The sequence below is a fragment of the Crocuta crocuta genome, unplaced genomic scaffold (assembly GCF_008692635.1).
Source record: "Crocuta crocuta isolate KB4526 unplaced genomic scaffold, BGI_CrCroc_1.0 scaffold160, whole genome shotgun sequence".
NCBI classification, from domain to species: domain Eukaryota; kingdom Metazoa; phylum Chordata; class Mammalia; order Carnivora; family Hyaenidae; genus Crocuta; species Crocuta crocuta.
The window spans coordinates 3,269,925-3,291,139 of record NW_027527591.1 but is presented as its reverse complement, the minus strand read 5'-3'; the positions used below and the strand labels follow the sequence as shown (position 1 = coordinate 3,291,139).

The window sequence follows — 21,215 nt, the reverse complement described above, 5'->3', positions numbered from 1 at the left end:
ACTCATTACTATCACCTTTTGATGAAAAATTAAGGTGCCCATATAATAACTATGTGTGTCTATTTGGAATGTTAATGTCATTGTTGTTCCTCTTTCTATTACGTTAAGCATGACCACGATAACCTGGTATAATGACCAAAAGCACACTTCAAGAAGATCATTGATGTCACTTTACAGTGACCATCCTCCAGAATGTCATTTGTTAAATTGCCTTTGGTTACTCTGCTCCTGATGCAGCACCCTTGTGTTTGGAAAGGGTACTAAGCCTAGATGGTTTGATGCGCTCCCGAGGAGGGGGTTTATCTTCCCTGGGATTTTATAGAATTGGGGAACATAAAGTGATCAAACCATTATCCAATATATAACTTTCATTTGACCTTTGGGTACAGAGGAAATGACGGTAAAATTTTAATCATTTGAACTCTGTTTTCTCTTTCTGTAATCCTGCCACAGACCTATGTTCGGGATATATATCCATTCAGGAGGTCAGTGTCTCCACAGCTGAATCTTGTACATATGCATCCAGAGAAAGGACAGGAGCTCATTCAGAAACAGGTGCCTGACCATCACAGTTTTATTATATGGTTTTGTCAAATCATTGGGATAGATTATCAGTAAATGTCTTGCCAACCCTGAGAGTCTGTGATTCTGATACAGTCCCTTCCAGAGAGAGTGGACAGATAGATCCCTGGCCAATAGTTCCCCAAAATAGTATGTTAATTTTCATAAATTGGATTACAACAGAAAGGTATAAAGGAACATTCAGTTGGATTAATGCTATGACAAATTTTGGGGTATAAACACAAAATCTTTGTTTTTATGTTTGTTTATTTTTGAGAGACGGAGAGACACAGAGCTTGAGCAGGGGAGAGGCGGAGGGAGAGGGAGACATAGAATCTGAAGCAGACTCTAGGCTCTGAGCTGTCAGCATAAAGCCTGATTTGGGGCTCAAACTCAAAAACTGTGAGATCATGACCTGAGCCAAAGTCAGATGCTTAACCGACTGAGCCACCCAGGCTCCCCAACACTAGAAATCTTCTAATTTATTTGCCTATTACCGTCTTTTCACATTTTTGTAAAACAGCATTGGAAGTACACATAATGTAGCTATTAGAAGTCTGTCCCAGAGGTTTACACTAGCTGGAAAATATAAAATAAAAGGAATCAATGTATTATCCCTGAAGAAAACTCTGAACTAAGGTACAGAGACTTGGCCACAGTCCCAGCTCTGCCACTGATCAGTCATCTGACCTTAGGCATGTTACTAACTTCCCTTATGATAGGAGGAAACATTATCAAGCAGTTTCCTTATATTTAAGATTGAAGACTAAAATAAGGAAATTCACTATTTTGCATGCAAAATATAGCTATAGTCCACAATTCTAATAATGATACAATTTTCATATAGTCTATGTGTTACATTCATTTATTTGTAATAAAATGTCTAAACAAGAATTTCAGAATAATTTACCATTTCAGGTTTTTTGCACATATCAAGAAGATCATTTCGGCATCAGACTGTTCAAAAATACCTTCATGAAATGAATGAGAATGGCACAGAGTTAGACCAATTAAGTAATTAAAAATAGAGTTAGCACTGGGGCACCTGGCTGTTTCAGTTAGTGGAACATGCAACACTTGATCTCGGGAGTTGTGAGTTAGGGCCCCACATTGGGTGTTGAGATTACTTAAAAACAAAATCTTACACACACACACACACACACACACGTGTGTACATATATGTATGTATGTATATATGTGTGTACATATACGTGAGTTAGGGCCCCACATTGGATGTTGAGATTACTTAAAAACAAAATCTTACATATATATATACACATATACATATGTATATGTATATGTGTACATATATGTATGTACACACACACACACACATTTAGTATTAACTCCTGAATTGTGAATGTGTTGCAAAGTGTGAGGTATGGGGTAAAACTCTAAGGTCTTAAGTATATATCATTTCGAAAATAATTTTCCCCAAATTATCCCAGCCCATGATTTTAGCAGCAAAAGAATTAAAACCATAATCAATGGCACTTTTCTAGTGTGTTCCTCTTTATGTTTAAGAACATGTTTTTAAAAATAACACAAAATGAGGCTCTTGTCCTATATACACTCCAGTTGGAATCTTAAGACTTCTTCCTGAGTCTTGCAGGGACATAGTGACAGGTAGGCCTATGGTTCCGGCACAGAAATTTCTGCAGCAGCCTCTGACTGCTTGTGGACCACACCCTCTGCCCACCGATCATCAACAGAGAAGGAACAAAGAGAAGCGACCAAGAGAATCATGTCCATGCCATCCAGTCCCAACAGCTTTTGTCCCAAATTAGGTTCCTCCTAGATCCCATTTCAGTCTTTTTTTGAGAGGAAAAACCCAGACTGACATGAAACAGCTTAAGGCATCAGTGAAAATAGTAGAGGCACTTGGAACTGACTGGCTCCTGTTGGAAAAGGTCTTCCATATTATGACATCCAAACAAATAGGCTCTATTTAATAGCGAACTCTTCCTGACAATGCTTGCATTGTACTCCCCCAGCCTGCAAACCCCTAAGAAACACTTCCTTCTGTGGACCAGGGGGAGACAGGAAGTGAGAGCCAATCACGCATTGTTTGCTCTTTCTATGTGGTAAAGAAAAAAAAAAAAAAATTTCTCCCTCAATTCACTCCCCTTAGTTTTTTATCAGCCCCGCTTGCTATTTAAGATTTTACTTCAATTTCTTCACTCCTTTTAATTTCGGGGTTGCTAATTCTACTTTTCCTCTGCTCCTTTTTTTGTTTACTGCTAGGTGTTCACTCGGAAGCTAGAGGAAGTCGGGCGGGTTTTGTTTCTCATCTCCCTGACGCAGAAGATCCCCACAGCCCACAAACAGTCTCACGTCTCCATGCTCCAGGAAGACCTCCTCCGACTACCCTCATTCCCCCGAAGTGCTATTGACGCTGAATTTTCACTCTTCAGTGATCCACAAGGTATCAGGAGAAAAGCGTTCCTTCCCTTGGGCTTCCCAAGCCCTTGATTTGTCCTCAGCTGGAGAGCATCTTAACCAACAGACAGTTGAGTGCATCCGGATCACCTGGAGGACTTGATAGACCAGAAATTGCTGGGCTCTACCCTTTCACATTTCTGATTCAGTGGCTCTAAAATAGAGCCCGGGAACTTGAATTTTAACAAGTTCCTGGGTGATGTCGATACTGCTATTCCAGGGATCAAACTTTGAGACCCGTGCTCTAAGCTAATCATAAGCAGTTGAAGGAAATAGTATGGTATTGCTAAGGAAATATTTGACTAAGTGAAGAACAGGCATTCATATGAAGTTCAGGAAGGGGTAAAACTAATCTACAGAAATCAGGACAGCCATTCCTTCTGGGTTAGGGATTGGGGGGCAGGGGGGTTGGATTTTCTGAAAAAGGGCCTGAGGGAACTTTCTGAGATGATGAAAAGGGTCAGTGTATTGATTGGTGTACTTGTTACATGGGTGTGTATTTTTGTCAAAACTCACTGAACTCTACGTTTGAGATCTGTGCATGTTTTACTCTATCTAAATTACACCTGAACTGAGAGGAGACCAACCAAAAGAGACTTGTTTTGACCCTGCTATATTACTAATTTGAGACACCTAAATTAGCATCCCAGTGTTCAATGTCTTCAGCCAGAAGCTCCAGAGCAAATAGTAGAAAGACCTCTAGTCTGTCCAGGAGTTAAAAGATCTATAACCAGTCCCAGCCCTGCCAATTTCTTTCTGAAACAACTTATTTTTTCTCAAAGCCACAGCTTTTTCAGTAGCAACACGCTACAAATGCCAGTCCTGTCTTGCCTACAGAGTTAAATCAAAGAGGTGATGATGGAAGTCCTTTGAGAACTAGGGAATGTGGTACCAGCGGCAGCAATGTGTGCTGGGAGACATTTCAGCACTACATCTTATCTTCACATCCCAGAGCTGGAGCGAATGGGAAACAGCAGTGCCTTCCGGTTTGATGGCCGTCCCATGCTGAGAGGATTGGTGTGGGGCTAATTCTGTCTCTGCTGTTTCATGTTCTCACAGCTGGGAAGGAGCTGTTTGGCCTCGACACTCTTCAGAAAAGCTTGTGGATCCAGCTCCTGGAGGAGATGTTCCTGGGCATGCCGAGCGAGTTTCCCTGGGGAGATGAAATCATGCTCTTCCTCAACGTTTTTAACGGGGCTCTGATCCTCCACCCAGAAGACAGTGCCCTGCTCAGGCAGTACGCTGCCACCGTCATCAACAGTGCCGTGCACTTCAATCACCTTTTCTCTCTCAGTGGCTACCAGTGGATTCTGCCCACCATGTTGCAGGTGCCATGGCTCTACTCTTCTCACTGGAAAATTAACTGCCCAGGTAGCAGGTCAACAAGGCCTGCACTAAAACTTCTTAATGATGGAATTATCTTCTTTTGTGACAGCAGAAGGCACCAAATGAAATGTCCCCAGGGATTTCCAAAAGGTTACAATATCCATTCTATCCTGAGATCTCCCAGACCTGGAATATGCTTTCCCATTTCTTCTAGCCACTCTGAATGGTTCTCAGAGTGTGGTCTCTGGACCAGTAGCACCAACATCACCTGGGAATGTGTTAGAAAGACACATTCTTGGGTTCTACCCTCTATTTAATCAGAAGCTGTGGAGTTAGGGCCCATTAATCTGGGATTTTACAAGACTGCTAGGTGGTTCTGATGCCCTAGATATTTGGGAATCACTGCTTTCTTTATTCAAATATTTGACAAGTGTTCAGCTGATGTTTCTCCTGAGAGATTCTCTGATCTCTGTCTGAATGGAGATTTCTGTTGCTATTAAATTTGCTATGCTGAGATTGGAGGAGGTGAATTTAGCAGAAATCATTTCCACACACTCCTGTCTAATGTGTATCTGGCTATGTTTAGGAGCACTGGATGAAGTTCAGACAAATCCTAGGGGCTCACCCTGGTTCTTTACTTTTATGGAGTTCTAATAAAAATTATAAAAATAACACATGCTTGTTCAAAATGCAATTTGTTTGGGGCGCCTGGGTGGCTTAGTCACTTAAGCGTCCGACTTTCGCTTAGGTCATGATCTCGCGGTTCGTGGGTTCCAGCCCCGTGCCGGGCTCTGTGCTGACTGCCAGCTCAGAGCCTGGAGCCTGTTTCAGTCTGTGACTCCCTCTCTCTCTGACCCTCCCCTGTTCACGCTCTCTCTCTCTCTCTCTCTCCTAGAAATAAAAAAAAAAATGCAATTTGTTCAACCTTAAATAGGGGCAAGAAATTTTCTTTAGTATCAGGCTTCTCCTATTTTTAAATAGTTGGAATCTTCTCTATTTCTGCAACTTTTTTGCTGATTACCAAAAACAATAAATGCTCATTATAACATTCAGAAAATAAAGTTTAAAGAGGAAAATAAAGATCACTTTTAATCCTCCTTCCTAGAGAACATTGTTTATACTATTTGAAAATCTTGGCATTCCATCCTACTTTTTTTTTTAAACAAAAGATGGATCATACCGTATATTCAAGCTTGTTATCTACTTTTCTCACGTAACACTAGAAATATCATGGGCATTTTTTACATAGCTACATTTAGTGCTATAGCATCTTTCTAAACAACTGCATAGCATTCTGTTACATGCATGCACCATAATCTACTTAATCTATCCCAATTTATGAATAATTTAAGTGGTTTCCAATTTACCACTATTATAAGCAAATTTGCAACAAGAATTCTTGAATATCCATCTTTGTACACTTTTCTAGTTCCCTTCTTGAAATAAATTCCTAGTCACAAACTCCCTTGGAAAAACTATATTCATGCATATTACCAAATTTCTCTCAAGGGAGAGTATACTGTTTTACTCCCATCAACCAGTTTATTAAATTAGCCATTTTCCTCAATGCATCCCATGGCTATGAGTTTTAAAAGCAAACACAACTCTGATATGCTGTTAAAGCATTTTCTGAATATGTGCCATTTTCCCCACAGGTATACTCTGATTATGAAAGCAATCCCCAGTTGCGTCAAGCCATCGAATTTGCCTGCCACCAGTTCTATATTCTACACCGGAAGCCATTTGTGCTCCAACTGTTTGCTAGTGTGGCCCCTCTCCTGGAGTTCCCTGTAAGTAAGCTCTGTGGAAATAAATGTAGACCAACCAAATGAAAAAGAGCAAAGTCTCTTTATTCAGAATTCGCTACAGCAAGGGAGTTAGACAATATCACTTGTGTCTTAGCAAAGACTAAAAGGCAGACAGAGGAGTAAGAGATTTTATGGTGAAGAAAAGAGAAGACTTCAGATGAGCCCTGACTGGCAGCCATGGGTGTAGGGGAGCTGTAAGCAAGCTAACTAGAAGGGGTTAGTAATGGGTTAGGGGTACATGTTTGGCTTTCTCTGATTGGTCTAGTTGGAAGCAGGGACAAAGATGAGAGAAGCTGTCGATTTTAATCAAGTCCTGGCCATTTGGGGGCCAATGGTTAAGGGGGTTATTTTTTGGTTTCCACTAGAGCTAGTAGGCTCACTTTCTACCAGACTTGTAGCAGGCTGGCTTCCTGGGCTAATTACTGTGGACAATGGGTTGGTTTCCTGGGTAGGTTACTGCAGGTTATTGATCAGCATTTTATTTTTATATATGGGCTGTTCATTTTTATGTCCATTTGTATAATCAGTGTCTCAGCTCTCTTTCTTCAACCAATGTGATAGGAACATCACAAATTATTTTTCTTCATTTTTCTTCAACCCTCGCCTCAGCCTGTAGGATATAAATAGACCAGCACTCCAGTTTTATACTTAATTAATAAAAAGATAGAAAACAGTTAAGTGGCAAAAAAAAAAAGAGTTCCTGATTCTCATTCCTATCACTGTCTAGTACTTACCCTGCTTTATTTTTCTTCTTCTTCAGAACACTTATACTGTATCGCATATCATACATGTATTTGTTTCACTAATACATTTGTCTACCATACCCCAAAATAGAATTTAAGTTCCATTAAAGCAGGATCTTCATCTGTTTTTCTGTTTGCTTTTGGTTTGTTTTAGTTGTTTTGTTTGTATGTCTTTTTTGCTTTTGTTTTTTTATAACCTTGGTATATAGAATTGTGCATGGCCCATAATAAGAATTTAATAGGGATTTGTTGTTTTAATGGTTGAATCAAAACCATTTTAAATAGATTTGAGACGGGAGGTACCTCCAGTTTGGAATTATATTATCAAACAAGACCTGTAAAATGCCCAGAGTTGTGAAAATTAGCATCTGTTTCCCCAAACGTATTTGAAGTATTCAACTAATATATTATGGAAAATTCCTTTGGAAATGCTGAATCCTTCCATCACAGAACAGAGAAAACATTTACATGAATGGTTCTGGAAGTTTACATACTGCTGTATTTTTTTTTAATATTTTTTATTTATTTCTAGGAGAGAGAGAGACAGTGTGAGCAGGGGAAGGTCAGAGACAGAGGGAGATACAGACTCCAAAATAGGCTCCAGGCTCCGAGCTGGCAGTCAGCACAGAGCCTGACGCGGGGCTCGAACCCACGAACCGCGAGATCCTGACCTAAGCGAAAGTTGGACACTTAACCGACTAAGCCACCCAGGCGCCCCAACATACTGCTGTATTTTTAAGAGTTTCTACAAATCTCTCTTTTGTGCCAGATTAACATTTAATAGAATCCTTGAAAGTTAGAGGTTCTACTGCAAAGCCCTATGGCAGCATTTCTGGAGGCAGGACTGTGTGAGCTGAATACCAGATCAGGGTACTTGTTATCAGTGGTAATGTTACTGGAATTTGAATTCCCGATCAAACCACATTAGTGCTGAGGTGGGAATCGCTAAACTAAAATTGCCTTTGTCTTCACAGGATGCTGCCAACAATGGGCCCAGCAAAGGTGTGTCGGCTCAGTGCCTGTTTGACTTGCTACAGTCCCTGGAGGGAGAGACCACTGACATATTAGACATCTTAGAGCTGGTCAAAGCTGAGAAGCCTCTTAAGTCATTAGGTAAAAACAGAATTTTCCCTGATTGTCTCTGTGTCTTTGTAATTTTTAAAAAAATAATTCTATGTTGAATGTTTTAACCTAAATCAAAGCAGCAAAAGTAAGTAAAGTAAATGGAAAAGTGATATAAGTTGAATGAGTACATTTCTTCTCCCCCGTTTTTCCTAAATTTCTGGAAAATCCTAAAGAGTAAGGAATTCTCTACCATGAAAATTGTATTAAACTAATATTTCATACTGCCCTGCTATAGTTCTGCTGTTTTGAGGAAATTAGGTTTTCCCTGGCCATTCTAGGTGAGTAACTGACTAAAATGGTCTTTTATTATCAAGGACTGTGTAGAACTAGAGGTAAATCAAAGAGCAAGTCTCATTTCTCGCCTTACACATCTACATGCCCTTGATACCTTCTAGCAGGTAAGATTTTTTTCTTTTTAGAAAACTACTCCACAAAAAGCACTGTTATTTATCATCTGATTATTCAAAAGTAGGAAACAGAATTTTCAGGCCCCTTAGATGAAGGAATGAATAATGTTCATGGTTTAGGAATAAAGTCTGACAAAGAAATGGCCATAAAATATAAGTGGTAATCTCTTCTTTACCTCTGGCAGAATGCACTCTGATTTTGTGCCTTGGCCTTCTGTCCCCTCAGATTTCTGCTATGGAAATGAAGACCTGACATTCTCTATAAGTGAAGCCATTAAGCTGTGTGTTACCGTGGTGGCATATGCTCCTGAATCATTCAGAAGGTAATTGCAGCCCTTTGTTCTATGCCTTGTGATAAGTAAACATGGAGAAGGAAATAAAGTTGAATGGATACAAAGGTTACGTTTGCTCATATCATCATGTATTATTCTGTAATATATGTTCTCAGAAAATAAATTTAGGAAACTTATCATTGCACAGGCTTTGGAAATACAGTAGATCTTCATTAACTTAAAATTGCCTAGGGGCATCTGGGTGGCTCAGTTGGTTGAGCGTCCGACTTCGGCTCAGGTCATGATCTAACAGTTTGTGGGTTCGAGCCCCGCGTCAGGCTCTGTGCTGACAACTAGCTCAGAGCCTGGAGCCTGCTTTAGATTCTATATCTCCTTCTCTCTCTGACCCTCCCCTGCTCATGCTGTCTCTCTCTCAGAAATAAATAAAACACATTAAAAAATTGCGTAAAACTTGGAATTTGTGCAGCAGCTGTTTAGTCTTGTTAAGAAAATATTGTCCTGATATGTGATATATATAAATAGTAAACAAAATGCCGGAGCAAACATTTAAACTATTGCTTTTCAAGGAGCAGTGAGAACTCCTGTCACACAAAGAACAAGAATGTCAGTCTTGCTTGTCATTTTGCCGAGTGTAAAGAATCCAAAGGATTTACCTGGAAAGCATCGTCCCAATGCCTGGAAGTTGGCTCTGATCTGCTTTATGTACTGATATATGAAATGAAAAGCATTCTCATCTCGTTATTAACATAGGTCTTTTAAAGGCAGAGACAGTAATTCAAATGAATCATGGATAGCCCCTGTTATGTAGTATATAGATCCTTAAAAATAATAGAGTTACATTCCTTTAAATGTTCCCTGATGCTGGCTTACTCAAACCTCCGGCCCTCCTCCCCTCCTCCCCTATGATATTGATATTAGGCAATTTCTACCTCTCAACTTCTCAATCTACTTTATCTTTCCTTCTAGCACCTAACTCATAAGCAAAGCCCCATGCTATATGCTATATCTTGGGTGTAAGGATCAAGCATGACAGAGGACTGCCCTAAAAACTCACAGTATGGAGGAAGGAAGTCCTACCATGTGTGTGACTCTTTAAGGAAGAAGGAAAGAGCTCGGTTGATTTTGGCAGTGTATCTTTATCGGTTTGCCCTTTAAGGTTGGTCTTTCCCTCTCCCCTGAACAGGATGAGTAAAGGGAAGAAAGGGAAACAGGATTCATATTAATTGAACTCTTTCTACATGAAGAATGAGTAAGAAGCATCCCCTCCTAAAATTCCCAGGTTTTTTTGTGTGTTAATCACTTGGGATTAAGTATTATGCCTGTGGTCAACGAGACATGTGCCTGTAGCCCTAGAGCAAATCTATAGTCAATAATGACGACCCTGCTCCCACTTTCCTTGGGCTTTTCCTATAATATCACAGCTCCATAAAAGGCTTGAGAAAGGATTGAAACCCTACGTTAACTCCAAGTCCACGGTATTGTAAAAACACTCTCTATTCTAATTTCCATTCCATGTGTGTCTGAGCACTTTGTTAATAGGGTATATCAGGATCTGCAGTAAGATGAAGTGACGACATCAAGGCACTGCAATAACAAAATGCAAAAAGATTCTCTAATATTAAAATGCCACAGGCGCCTGTCTGGCTCAGTCGCTTGAACTTCCAACTCCTGATTTCGGCTCACATCATAATCCCAGCGTTGTGGGATCAAGCCCCGCATCAGGCTCTGTGGTGAGTGTGGAGCCTGCTTAAGACTCTCTCTCTCCCAGGACCTGGGTGGCTCATTCAGTTTAGCGGCTGACTCTGGATTTTGGCTCAGGTCTTGACTCAGAGTTTGTGGGATAGAGCACCATGTCAGGCTCTGCACCGGCAGCACAGAACCTGCTTGGAATTCTCTCTCTTACACTCTCTCTGCCCCTCCCCTGCTCATGCTCTTTCTCTCTCTCGCTCAAAATAAAGAAATAAATCACTCAAAAATAAATAAATGAATATTATTTATTTTCAGAGAGAGAGGGGAAATATGCAAGTAGGGGAGAGGCAGAGAGAGAGGGAGAGAGACTCCATGCAGACTCTCCAAGCAGACTCCATGTTGACAGTGTGGGGCCAAATGCAGGCCTCAGACTCGTGAACCATGAGATCATGACCTGAGACAAAGTCAGATATTGAACCAACTGAGCCACCCAGGTGCCCCTAAATAAATAACATTTTAAAAAAAGATTCTCTTTTTCTCCCTCTCCCCTACTTGTGCTCTCTCTCCCTCTCTCTCTGTAAAATTAAAAAGAAAATTTTTTAATTTAAAAAAATTGAAAAAAACAAAACTAAAGTGTAAATGAAACGGAATGAAATAAAATAAAATAAAATGCCAATGACAGAAAATTCCCCAATTTTCCCATTATCAAATTTCCTGTGAGACATGAAATCCTCTCTCAAGTTAAAGTCCAAACACACTGAAATCAAAAGGAATTTGTGTTCATGAATCTCCTGTCCTTGTGAGTTATAGGCCAAATTCCAATACTGTTAAGTTAAATTAAAATTAAAAAAAGAATTATCCTCCCTATTCTCTGTTCTGTTCTGTTTAAGCCAGAGGGGTGTCTGCATTTCTGATTGAATCAGAATCTTAAGCATCTGTTCCCTGGAATATCTCTCCAGGAATAAACATAATTCTTACAACATTTCAACATTTATAACACTAAGTCCCTGTTGTACTTAAATTTTTTTAATATTTATTTATTTTTGAGAGAAAGAGAGAGACAAAGACAGAGACCGCGTGAATGGGGGAGGGGTAGAGAAAGGGAGAGACACAGAATCCGAAGCAGGCTCCAGGCTCTGAGCTGTCAGACAGAGCCGCACACGGGACTCAAACTCACAAACTGCATGATCATGACCTAAACCAAAGTCGGATGCTTAACCTACTGAGGTACCCAGGTGCCCCTGTACTTAAAATTTTTAAGTAAATGTATTTTATTTAAATATGACGTTTATACAAAAAAAATTAATCATAATTTTTTAGTTTTACAAATGTTCATAAACTTAACCCATCTATGTAACATCCACTCAAATAGAAAATTCGGAGAGAGGAAACACTATCCTATACCACAAATTATCTTTGCCTATTTCTGAACTCTATTCAAATGAAACATGAGAAGTACTTTTTAATGCCTGACTTTTGTTATTCAATATTATTTCATGAGATTCACTGATATCTCATGTGAGATATTGGAACCATATTTGATCCTTGTGTGTAACCATAGTTTGTTCTTCATTCATCTGTAATATTTGATTTAATGTCTATGCCACAATTAATTTCTTGTTGACCAACATTTGGGTTATATCTAATTTGAAGCTATTACAAATAATGCTTCAGCAAACATTTTTGCATATATCTTTTTGAGCACACATGTCTGTATTTCTGGAGGTAGAAATGCTATCCTAGGTCATGAAATGTGTGTATGTTTTGCTTTAGAAGATACTACCAGTTTTCCAAAGTGGTTATGTCAATTTCCTTTCCCACCAGTGGTATAGAAGTATTCCAGTACTCTACTGGCTCATTAGCACTTGATACTCAGTCTTTATTTCAGCTATTTTATTGGTTTTTAGTGAGATCTCATTGTGGTTTTAATTTCCTTTCCCTCTTGCAAATTGAAAGGTTTGGAAGTTTTCCAAATGTTTATTGGAATTTAGATATCTACTTTTGCAAAGAGCCTCTTGAAGTCTTCTACCCATTTTTAAATGAGACTATCAGTATTTTTTAATTTGATATGTAGAATTTGTCTGAAGAGTCTGATGTAAGTACTTTTTTAGCTTATATGGACTGGTGTGCTGGTAAACATTTAACAACTAGTTTTTTGGGGGAAGAGAGTCCCTGATACATAGCATTGTTAGTTTGCCAATATGTAGTGGTTGCTGAGTACAAGACGGCAGCATAACATCTTTGAACTTGGGGTTAGAAACAGCTGCGTATGTGGACTCTCTTGACCTCTTACATGCCTACCCCAGCGTTACACTGGTTATGTGTATTTCTTTTTTTTTTTTTAATTTATTTCTAGGAGAGAGAGAGAGACAGCATGAGCAGGGAAGGGTCAGAGAGAGAAGGAGTCACAGACTCTGAAACAGGCTCCAGGCTCTGAGCTGGCAGTCAGCACAGAGCCCGACGCGGGGCTCGAACTCACGAACCGCAAGATCATGACCTAAGCGAAAGTCGGACGCTTAACCGACTAAGCCACCCAGGCGCCCCTGGTTATGTGTATTTCAAATAACATCTCTTACTCTGTGACTTATAATTTTACTTACTTAATATTATCTTTCAATGAACAGAGTTCTTCATTTTAATGTTGTCCAATGTACCACTCTTTTCCTTATTGCTTAGTGCTTTCTGTATCCTCTTAAGAAAACATAGCTAACTCAAGATTATTAATATGTCCCTTATATTATCTGCCAGATGCCTTATTTGTTTTACCTGCATATTCAGATTGCTAATCCATCTGAAATTAATTTTTGGTATGGTGTAAAGTGAGGGTCAAGAATTTTTTTTCCTTGTAAATACTAGTAGACAATAGATCAAGCACCATTTATGGAAAAGACTAGCATTTCACATTGCATTGCAATTTCATCCTTGTTATAAATCAAGTATCTGTGGATTTGTTTCAGATTAATTATTCTGGTCCATGTGTCTGTTTGTCTTTCCTTGTGTTGTGGGGTCATGGAATGCAATGGCCAACAAAAAAAATTACTTTTTTTTCCAAGAAAGAATTCTTGAGACATTGTATGGTGGAAATTAGTAAGTTTATTTAAGTAGCACAGGGACAGGACCTGTGGGCAGGAAGCAGTATATTTTTTGCTGTATAAAGCTGGTTGTTATATGCTTAGTGCTCAGGGCAGAAGGGATGTGCAGGGAGTATTAGATCATAAAGGTCTTCTTTGAACTTCTCATAAAACTACTTTTGCAAGATTTCTCTGGTGCTTACCACTTAGCTCAATATTAACTACTGATGAAGTACACAGGCAGTCATTAAACTCTTTAAGAATGTAGCAACCACTATGTATTTGATTGTTACCAGAACTATGTAGTTATAGGTCAGCCTTCTGTACTAAAGGTGAACATTTTTCTGCTTCTATCATCACTTGCACCACTATTACACCATCTTAGTTATTACAGCTTTATAATAAGTTTGCTTGGTGTTTGTTCTTACTTTTACCTTCAGTGTTTCTATGCACTTATACTTAACATGTGTTTCTTTTTGTGTGTGGGGGGGCGTTGGGGAGAGCCCAACTGGGAGAGGGGCAGAGAGAGGGGTACAGAGGATCTGAAGCAGCCTCTACACTGACAGGCTGACAGCAGTGAGCCTGAAGTGGGGCTCGAACTCACAAACAGTGAGATCATGACCTGAGCTGAAGTTGGGCGCTCAACCGACTGAGCCACCCAGGTGCCCCTAACATGTGTTTCTTATTAGCAAAATACATTTGAGATTTTTTATTATTCACTCTAGTAAGCAGCTATTTTCAGACCTGCATTACAGTGGCTGTTTCCACAGATTCTTTCTCGAAAACTGCTTAAACTTTAAGAAGCCAGCCTCCCGGGGAAAGGCTTTATCTTGTGTAAAATTTGTTTCAGGTAAAAACCACTCTCAGCAAATCCCTGAGTGGAAGCTTTATTGATCATTGTGATGCCTGTTTCCCTAAAAAGAGTACATAGCTCCACCTGTTAACATTCTACTGTTCTTTCAACCAGTTGTGTATATGCTAATTTTACCCTCCCTTGATAAAGGCAAGCCGACTTTCATCACCTTTAACTGGATGCTCAATTAATTAATTAATTAGTTGATGTTGGTCAATATTTCCATTAGCTTTGCTTATGCTTGACTTGGGTGGCGTGGGAAGGGTGCCTAGAATCAGTCATCACTCTCGAGGCTCTTCATTCCTCCACGCTCCTAAATACGACACAGTCAACAACAGTAGAATGTAAAATGTGACTTGGTTTCCTTTCTGTTGATTAAAGTCTTCAGATGCTGATGGTCTTGGAAGCTCTAGTCCCGTGTTACCTACAAAAGCTAAAGAGGCAGACGTCACAAGTGGAGACAGTGCCTGCTGCCCGAGAAGAGATCGCTGCCACCGCTGCGCTCGCGACATCCCTGCAGGCCCTGTTGTACAGTGTGGAGGTCCTCACCAGGTAATCCCGTCACAAAAATGTTCATGGCCTCACAGTGTATATATCTACCAAAAAGATGACGAAAAAATGCGGTAACTAAAAATCTCTAAGAGCCCTCTCTTTATTGATAGACACTTGCCTAATTTCAGCTCTGTGTGGCTTAAAACTGCAAACATTCCCTAAGTTGTTTGAATAAATAGTGCTCAGTACTCTGAATAGTCATAATAATAATACCATGAACACATTTGCATGGAGCTTGCTGAGTTTCTGTGGCAGTTTTAACCCAGTGGCAAAGAAATCTTTTTGAAAAAAGGACCAATATAGTGAAGATGAAAATGCGATATGTATTTTTATTAGCTTTTATGTTATTTTATGTGACATGAAATGTCTGCAATTCCAACTAAGCCTTCTTTTATTATTTTGCTGTTTGTAAAGAGCTGTGGTTTTTGTGCTGTCGTTTTGAAACTATATAAACAAACATTAATGACAGAATTTTATTCTAATGCTGGAATTAACAGGTTCTCTGTGAAGCAAGGCTCGGTGGTGCTGGAATAATAGGCTGAGGGATTTGGGAATGGAAAGGTACATTGACACCAGAGTTCAGCCCTAAATAAAGGACAAAGAAGTTAGTGCTATCACTTGGGTTTTGGGTGCAGAAGCAGAAGGCATTGAGAGGCTGGATGGGGATGGAAGGCATGGGGGCAGACAGAGTGAGGAGAGCGAGGCAAAATGGAGATAGGAAGTTCTTCAGATCACTGACTTTCTTTGTCTATTCCCACATAAAATTAGCTAGAAGGAGATATTGTTCCCTGGAGTGGAGGTGGGGAAGCCTTCTTCCTGAGTTGATGTCTTTGCTCTTCTATCCCATTTGACCACATCCTTAGCCTAAATTCTGTTTGTGATTTACTTCCACCAAAAGGCACCAACTTTCTCAGACCCATCTTGCCTTGTTGATGAGAAGTCTAGCTGAAATCCCTCAATCCAGGAAGGACTTCTCTAACATGCACCAGCAAGTAGGAGAGGAGGGAGATTGTGATTCACTAAGTCAATATATGTTTAGTTTCTAATCATGAGCTGCGTTGCCAACCTAGGCAAGCAGAATGTAGCCCAAAAGTTTTGGTAGACTGCCAGTGCTGAAGAGCCTCTGTGCATCTGGCTCACAAGCTGGGATGCAGTGGAACAAGGCTCCATGCCAAACTGCCTCTTCCAATGGAACACAGTCCCAGTGCTTTGATGATCGTTTCATCAGAGTCCTAGGAGGAAGAACATCCCAAGGAGATATATCAGACTCACATTCTTCCTTCTGCGCCTCTCTGGTTGCATCACCAGCCCCTTCCTGCCGTTAGAGGAGAGAGGAGTAATCAGTGCCACTTTTGTTACTTCTCATTTTGCTATATTTGTGCTTCCCTCTTTTCTAGGAGAGAAGTTAATAGATCAATTAACTTATCCAAAATTGACTTACCCAAAATCCCACCAAGAGTTATGGATGAAGCGTTGACATTTAAAATTCTGTGGCTCCAGGGACCCTTGGGTGGCTCAGTCATTTGAGCTTCTGACTCTTGATTTCAGATCAGGTCATGATCTCATAATTTGTGGTATTGAGCCCCATGTCAGGTTCTGTGCTGTCAGCAGCGCCTGCTTGGAATTTTCTTTCTTCTCTCTCTCTCTCTCTGTCTCTCTCTCTCTCTTCCTCTCTTTCAAAATAAATAAGTAAACTTCAAAAAATAAAAATAATAAAATAAAATAAAATTCTGTGGTTCTAAATATTCCAGTGTATTTTATATTCTTTTGGTGAAGGGGGAACTAGCCTCCTTGGTCAGCTGCAATTATTCACAATAAAATTGACTTTGCTCTTTATACAAAAAGAAGATAAGAAGAACCCCATTTCACTTCCACATTCCTAATTTCTTTACTCATGAAAAATAATAGTTATAAAGGTTGTAACACACAAATAAGTGTATTATAACTATATTGATGTTAATTTTTTAGCATTATCTAATACATTACCACAAATTTAGAGGCATAGAACAAAACATTTATTATCTCCTATTTCCATAGGCCAGAAGTCTGGGCAGGCTCAGCTGGATTCTCTGCTCAGGGTCTCACAAGGCCCAAATCAAGATGGCAGTCATGCTGGGCTCTTACCGGAAAGTTCTGGGGGAAAATTCTAGGGGAACGTCTAAGTTTGTTTAGGTTTTTGGGAGAATCCAGCCCCATGCAGTTTTAGGTCTGAGGTTCTCTTCCCTTTTTGTCAGCCAGGGGCCACTCAGAAGGTACCTGCCTGCCTGCTCACATGGCTCCTTCTATCTTCCAGCCAGCAATGGTGCCCTGAGCTCTTCTCATCCTTCAAATCTATCTGCTCCTCCAAAGGGAAAACTCTGCTTATTAAGAGCTGGTGCCATATGATGAGGCCCACCCAGATAATTGCCCTTTTGCACTGTAACATATGGTAATCACTGAGGTAACCCCCAGAGGAGTACAGCTGTCTGTCTTTACATTCTGCCTATCACAACAATGGCACAGGAAGAGATGGTCTATTGTGATTGTTAAAAGCTTACTTTCCAGCCACACCCAGCATACAGAAAATGAGCATCATAAAAGCAAGCCTTAAAGAGTTCATTCAAGCTTTGAAAAGCTGTATCATCCTTACCCTGTCTCAGATGCTAATACAGGGGCAAAGATTACCTAGTATTTAAAGTAAACACTGAGGATATAAAATGAGATGATTCAAATCTATTTCTGAATATCTAAATTACTAACTTATAACAGATACTAATATACTCACTCTTCTGGGTAGTCTTAGGTTTAATTTTGACTAGAAGGATTCTTTCATTCTTTGATGGTTTTTCAGATAAAATGAGGTGGTAATATTGATTACAACATGGGCAGCCAAAATGGTGTGTGTACACCTTTACCTTTAACTTATTGTCTATAATGGTTAGCTTCCTGGTACCTGTAAAATTGAAAAATGAGCTCTTAACTCCCTGAATCCTACAGACTTAGAAGTCTGAGCTTATAAATATCTGGCTTGAAGTGTCGTAGTTTATTACTCAAAACCAAGAAATAGAAGAACTTAAATCATGGTATGCTAATAGACTCCTGGGAACCAACATTCCCTTTGAAGTGTCTCTCAAAACAGAAACAGCAAGAGTGTGACAGAAAAGCCCAACTAGACAACCTCTTTTGAAGACTCTACAAGTCATTTAAAACTTAAGTGTGTTTCCATAACTTGAGGACCTTGTAAATGTATCTATTTCTCCTGCTGTTGTTTTGGTGTGGCCATTACTGTCCCTGTTGCAGGCCCATGACAGCCCCACAGATGAGCAGGTGTGACCAAGGCCATAAAGGAACCACCACAGCCAATCACACCATGTCGTCTGGGGTGAACACCAGGTAATTCATTCACCTTATTCCTCTATGGTCCCTCCGTTTCATACAACCTGAGTCTCAACTGTTGGGAATGAAAGGAATCTTGAAAATAGTCAATACTGAGTGTGAAACTCTCCAAGGAAAAGAAAAGAAGGTGAGAGTTTAGAGTTACAAGGCTTCTTTTGAAAGCATCGAAGAGAAATCCAAGCCACCTTCATAAACTGGCATCTGTGGCGGTTTGTTTGCATGAACGTGAAAGATGTTCTATGCCTCCTGGGTGGTCTTTGAACTATTCTGGTCTTGTTTCATATGCCTCCAAGAAAAAGCCAAATGAGACAATAATAATCAGGCGGTGGTTTCTCATTCCCGGGGCAGTTATACAGGGTCAACTTTCTTTCATCTGGACAGATTTTCCATATACATTTCATCCAAATTTTGAGTTAGGTCCTTAAATGATACTTTCATGGTCATTGACTTAATCTCCCTCCCTGTGTTGGTGTAACTCACACACTGGCTACACTAGTTAATACTTAAGCTGCTTCATTCTGTCTGTGTTAACCTCTAATTACCCTAACACACACACANACACACACACACACACACACACACACACACACACACACACACACACACCAATTAGCTTCTTCCTCCAAGGAAGATTTAAGATAGGGTGGACCCCAAATCAGTTAGAGAAAAAGTTCTTTTCTCCCAATATGGCATAGTTAGTTAGTAGGGAGATCTTAAGGAGAAGCTAAGTAATTTTCCGCTCCCTCTGAAGCACAGTTTTACGTACGTATTATTCTTTATATAAAGTTAATTCCCTGTTCATCATTTACATTAAAAATAAAACAGGGGCACCTGGGTGTCTTAGTCAGTTAAGTGTCTGATTTCACTTTAGGTCAAGATCTCATGGTTTGTGGGCTTGAGCCCTGTGTGGGGCTCTATGCTGACAGCTCAGAGCCTGGAGCCTCTCTCTCTCTCCCCCCCTCCCCTGCTCGTGCCCTATCTCTTTCTGTCTCTCAAAAATAAATAAATGTTAAAAAAAAAACACTTTTTAATAATAAAAAATAAATACTAAGCCCAAGTATAAATTACTTGAGTGACGGTTAGCTCATGCTCAATTTCTTATATTAAGAAAAAAATAAATACATTGTTCAGTGATTTCAGGGGCTAGATTTAACTACCAAATGAAAGGTACATTGAAAAAGAGAGCATCTAAAGTCCTATTATTAATCAGCCATAAACCAATAAGTCTCCAGAACTAAAAGGAAGTCCCCCATATTTCTTCCTCTGATCACTTGAAACAGAGCACATGGTGTTAAAACTGTAACTTAGATTCATGTTACTTTCAAAGGTTTTCAAAAGTCCCCTCATTTGGCTATATTCTGTGACTTCATATGTATTTAAATGTCTTTCTACAAATTATATAGCAATGGGACAGCTTTCATACCAGCTATACTTGCAACATGTGTAGTAGCCAAATGAAAGATTAAAAAAATTTATATTTTAGGATTAGTATATGTGCATTTGTGAGCTTATCAAAATGTGTGGCTTCAGGGTGCCTGAGTGGCTCAGTTGATTAATCGGCCAGCTCTGGTTTTGTTTTGTTGTGTTCTTTTTGTTTTTATTTTCTTTTCCATAATTTTTTTATATCCTTTATTGTCAAATTGGCTAACATACAGTGTGTAAGGTGTGCTCTTGGTTTTTGGGGTAGATTCCCATGGTTGATTACTTACATACAACACCCAGTGCTCATCTCAACAAGTGCCTGCCTCAATGCCCATCACCCATTTTCCCCTCTCCCCCACACCCCCATCAACCCTCAGTTTGTTCTCTGTATTGAAGAGTCTCTTATGGTTTGACTCTCTCTCTCTGTAACTACTTTCCTTTTCCCCTTCCCTTCCCCCATGGTCTTCTGTTAAATTTTTCAAGATCCACATATGAGTGAAAACATGATACCTTTCTCTCACTGACTGTTTTCACTCAGCATACCTTCCAGTTCCACCCATGTTGCTGCAAATGGCATGATTTCATTCTTTCTCATTGCCAAGTACTATTCAAGTGTCTATTGCAACCACATTGATTCCAGATAAGGTCATGATCTCACATGTTCATGAGATTGAACCCTGCATGGGACTCTCTGCTGATGGCTTGGAGCCTGCTTGGGATTCTCTCTCTCTCCTTCTTTCTGCCTCTTCCCCTCCCCCACTTGCTCCCTCTCTTTCTCAAAATAAAAAAAAAATTAATTTTTTTAAGATGTGTAGCTTAGGGGCTTTTCATGAGAAATCGTTCTTAACAAGCCACATCATAATCCCACTATTGCTCTGAGAGTAAAGCAGACTGTTTTTCTGATCCCCAGGTACCAGGAACAAGGCGCCAAACTGCACTTTATCAGGTACAGAAAGACAAGCCCTGATTTCATACTAATTCTGACATCTTGTGATTATTGCCTTTTGAGCTGAGTTATGGTTCCATTAGATTTCATTTAATTAATGCATGGCATACTATCTCTGGGTAAATCCTCAGAAAGTGGCTCAGGTAAAGCTACTGCATTCGGGATGGCAATCTCTTCCAGGGTGGTAAACCTTCTTTTCCCTTCAGATGAGCTTCTCCTAGGCCCTGGCTTATTGCTTCATTAATGTAAATGACACATAATATAAGGAATCTTATGTTTCACTTCATCATGATACCCTTCTCTCTTAGTTGCCACACATATACCTTTTCAGACCCCCAGGTAACTTTTTATAATTCCCCAGGGAAAATCTTCACTTACTGGAGGAAGGGCAAGGGCTTCCCAGGGAGGAACTGGATGAACGAATTGCTCGGGAGGAGTTTAGAAGACCTCGGGAGTCCTTGCTGAATATTTGTACCGAATTTTACAAGCACTGTGGGCCAAGGCTGAAGATCTTGCAAAACCTGGCTGGGGAGCCACGGGTTACTGCCCTGGAGTTGCTGGATGTGAAGTCACACATGAGGTATTGTCTTTGCTTTCCCTGCCCC

At 39.9% G+C, this 21,215-nt stretch overlaps 1 protein-coding gene across 3 annotated transcripts in view; it reads left to right on the top strand.

The window, feature by feature from the left end:
• Window positions 1–21,215, top strand: part of UNC80 (unc-80 subunit of NALCN channel complex) — a 225,310-nt gene that overhangs the window by 167,421 nt on the left and 36,674 nt on the right. For all 3 annotated transcript variants that reach the window (XM_077771360.1, XM_077771350.1, XM_077771356.1), the window contains 10 exons: window positions 454–555; window positions 2,806–2,986; window positions 4,060–4,328; window positions 5,982–6,116; window positions 7,852–7,990; window positions 8,636–8,732; window positions 14,697–14,867; window positions 18,147–18,239; window positions 20,575–20,610; window positions 20,972–21,190. In XM_077771360.1, coding sequence (XP_077627486.1) covers window positions 454–555; window positions 2,806–2,986; window positions 4,060–4,328; window positions 5,982–6,116; window positions 7,852–7,990; window positions 8,636–8,732; window positions 14,697–14,867; window positions 18,147–18,239; window positions 20,575–20,610; window positions 20,972–21,190 — 1,442 coding nt within the window. The remainder of the gene's footprint in view (window positions 1–453; window positions 556–2,805; window positions 2,987–4,059; window positions 4,329–5,981; window positions 6,117–7,851; window positions 7,991–8,635; window positions 8,733–14,696; window positions 14,868–18,146; window positions 18,240–20,574; window positions 20,611–20,971; window positions 21,191–21,215) is intronic.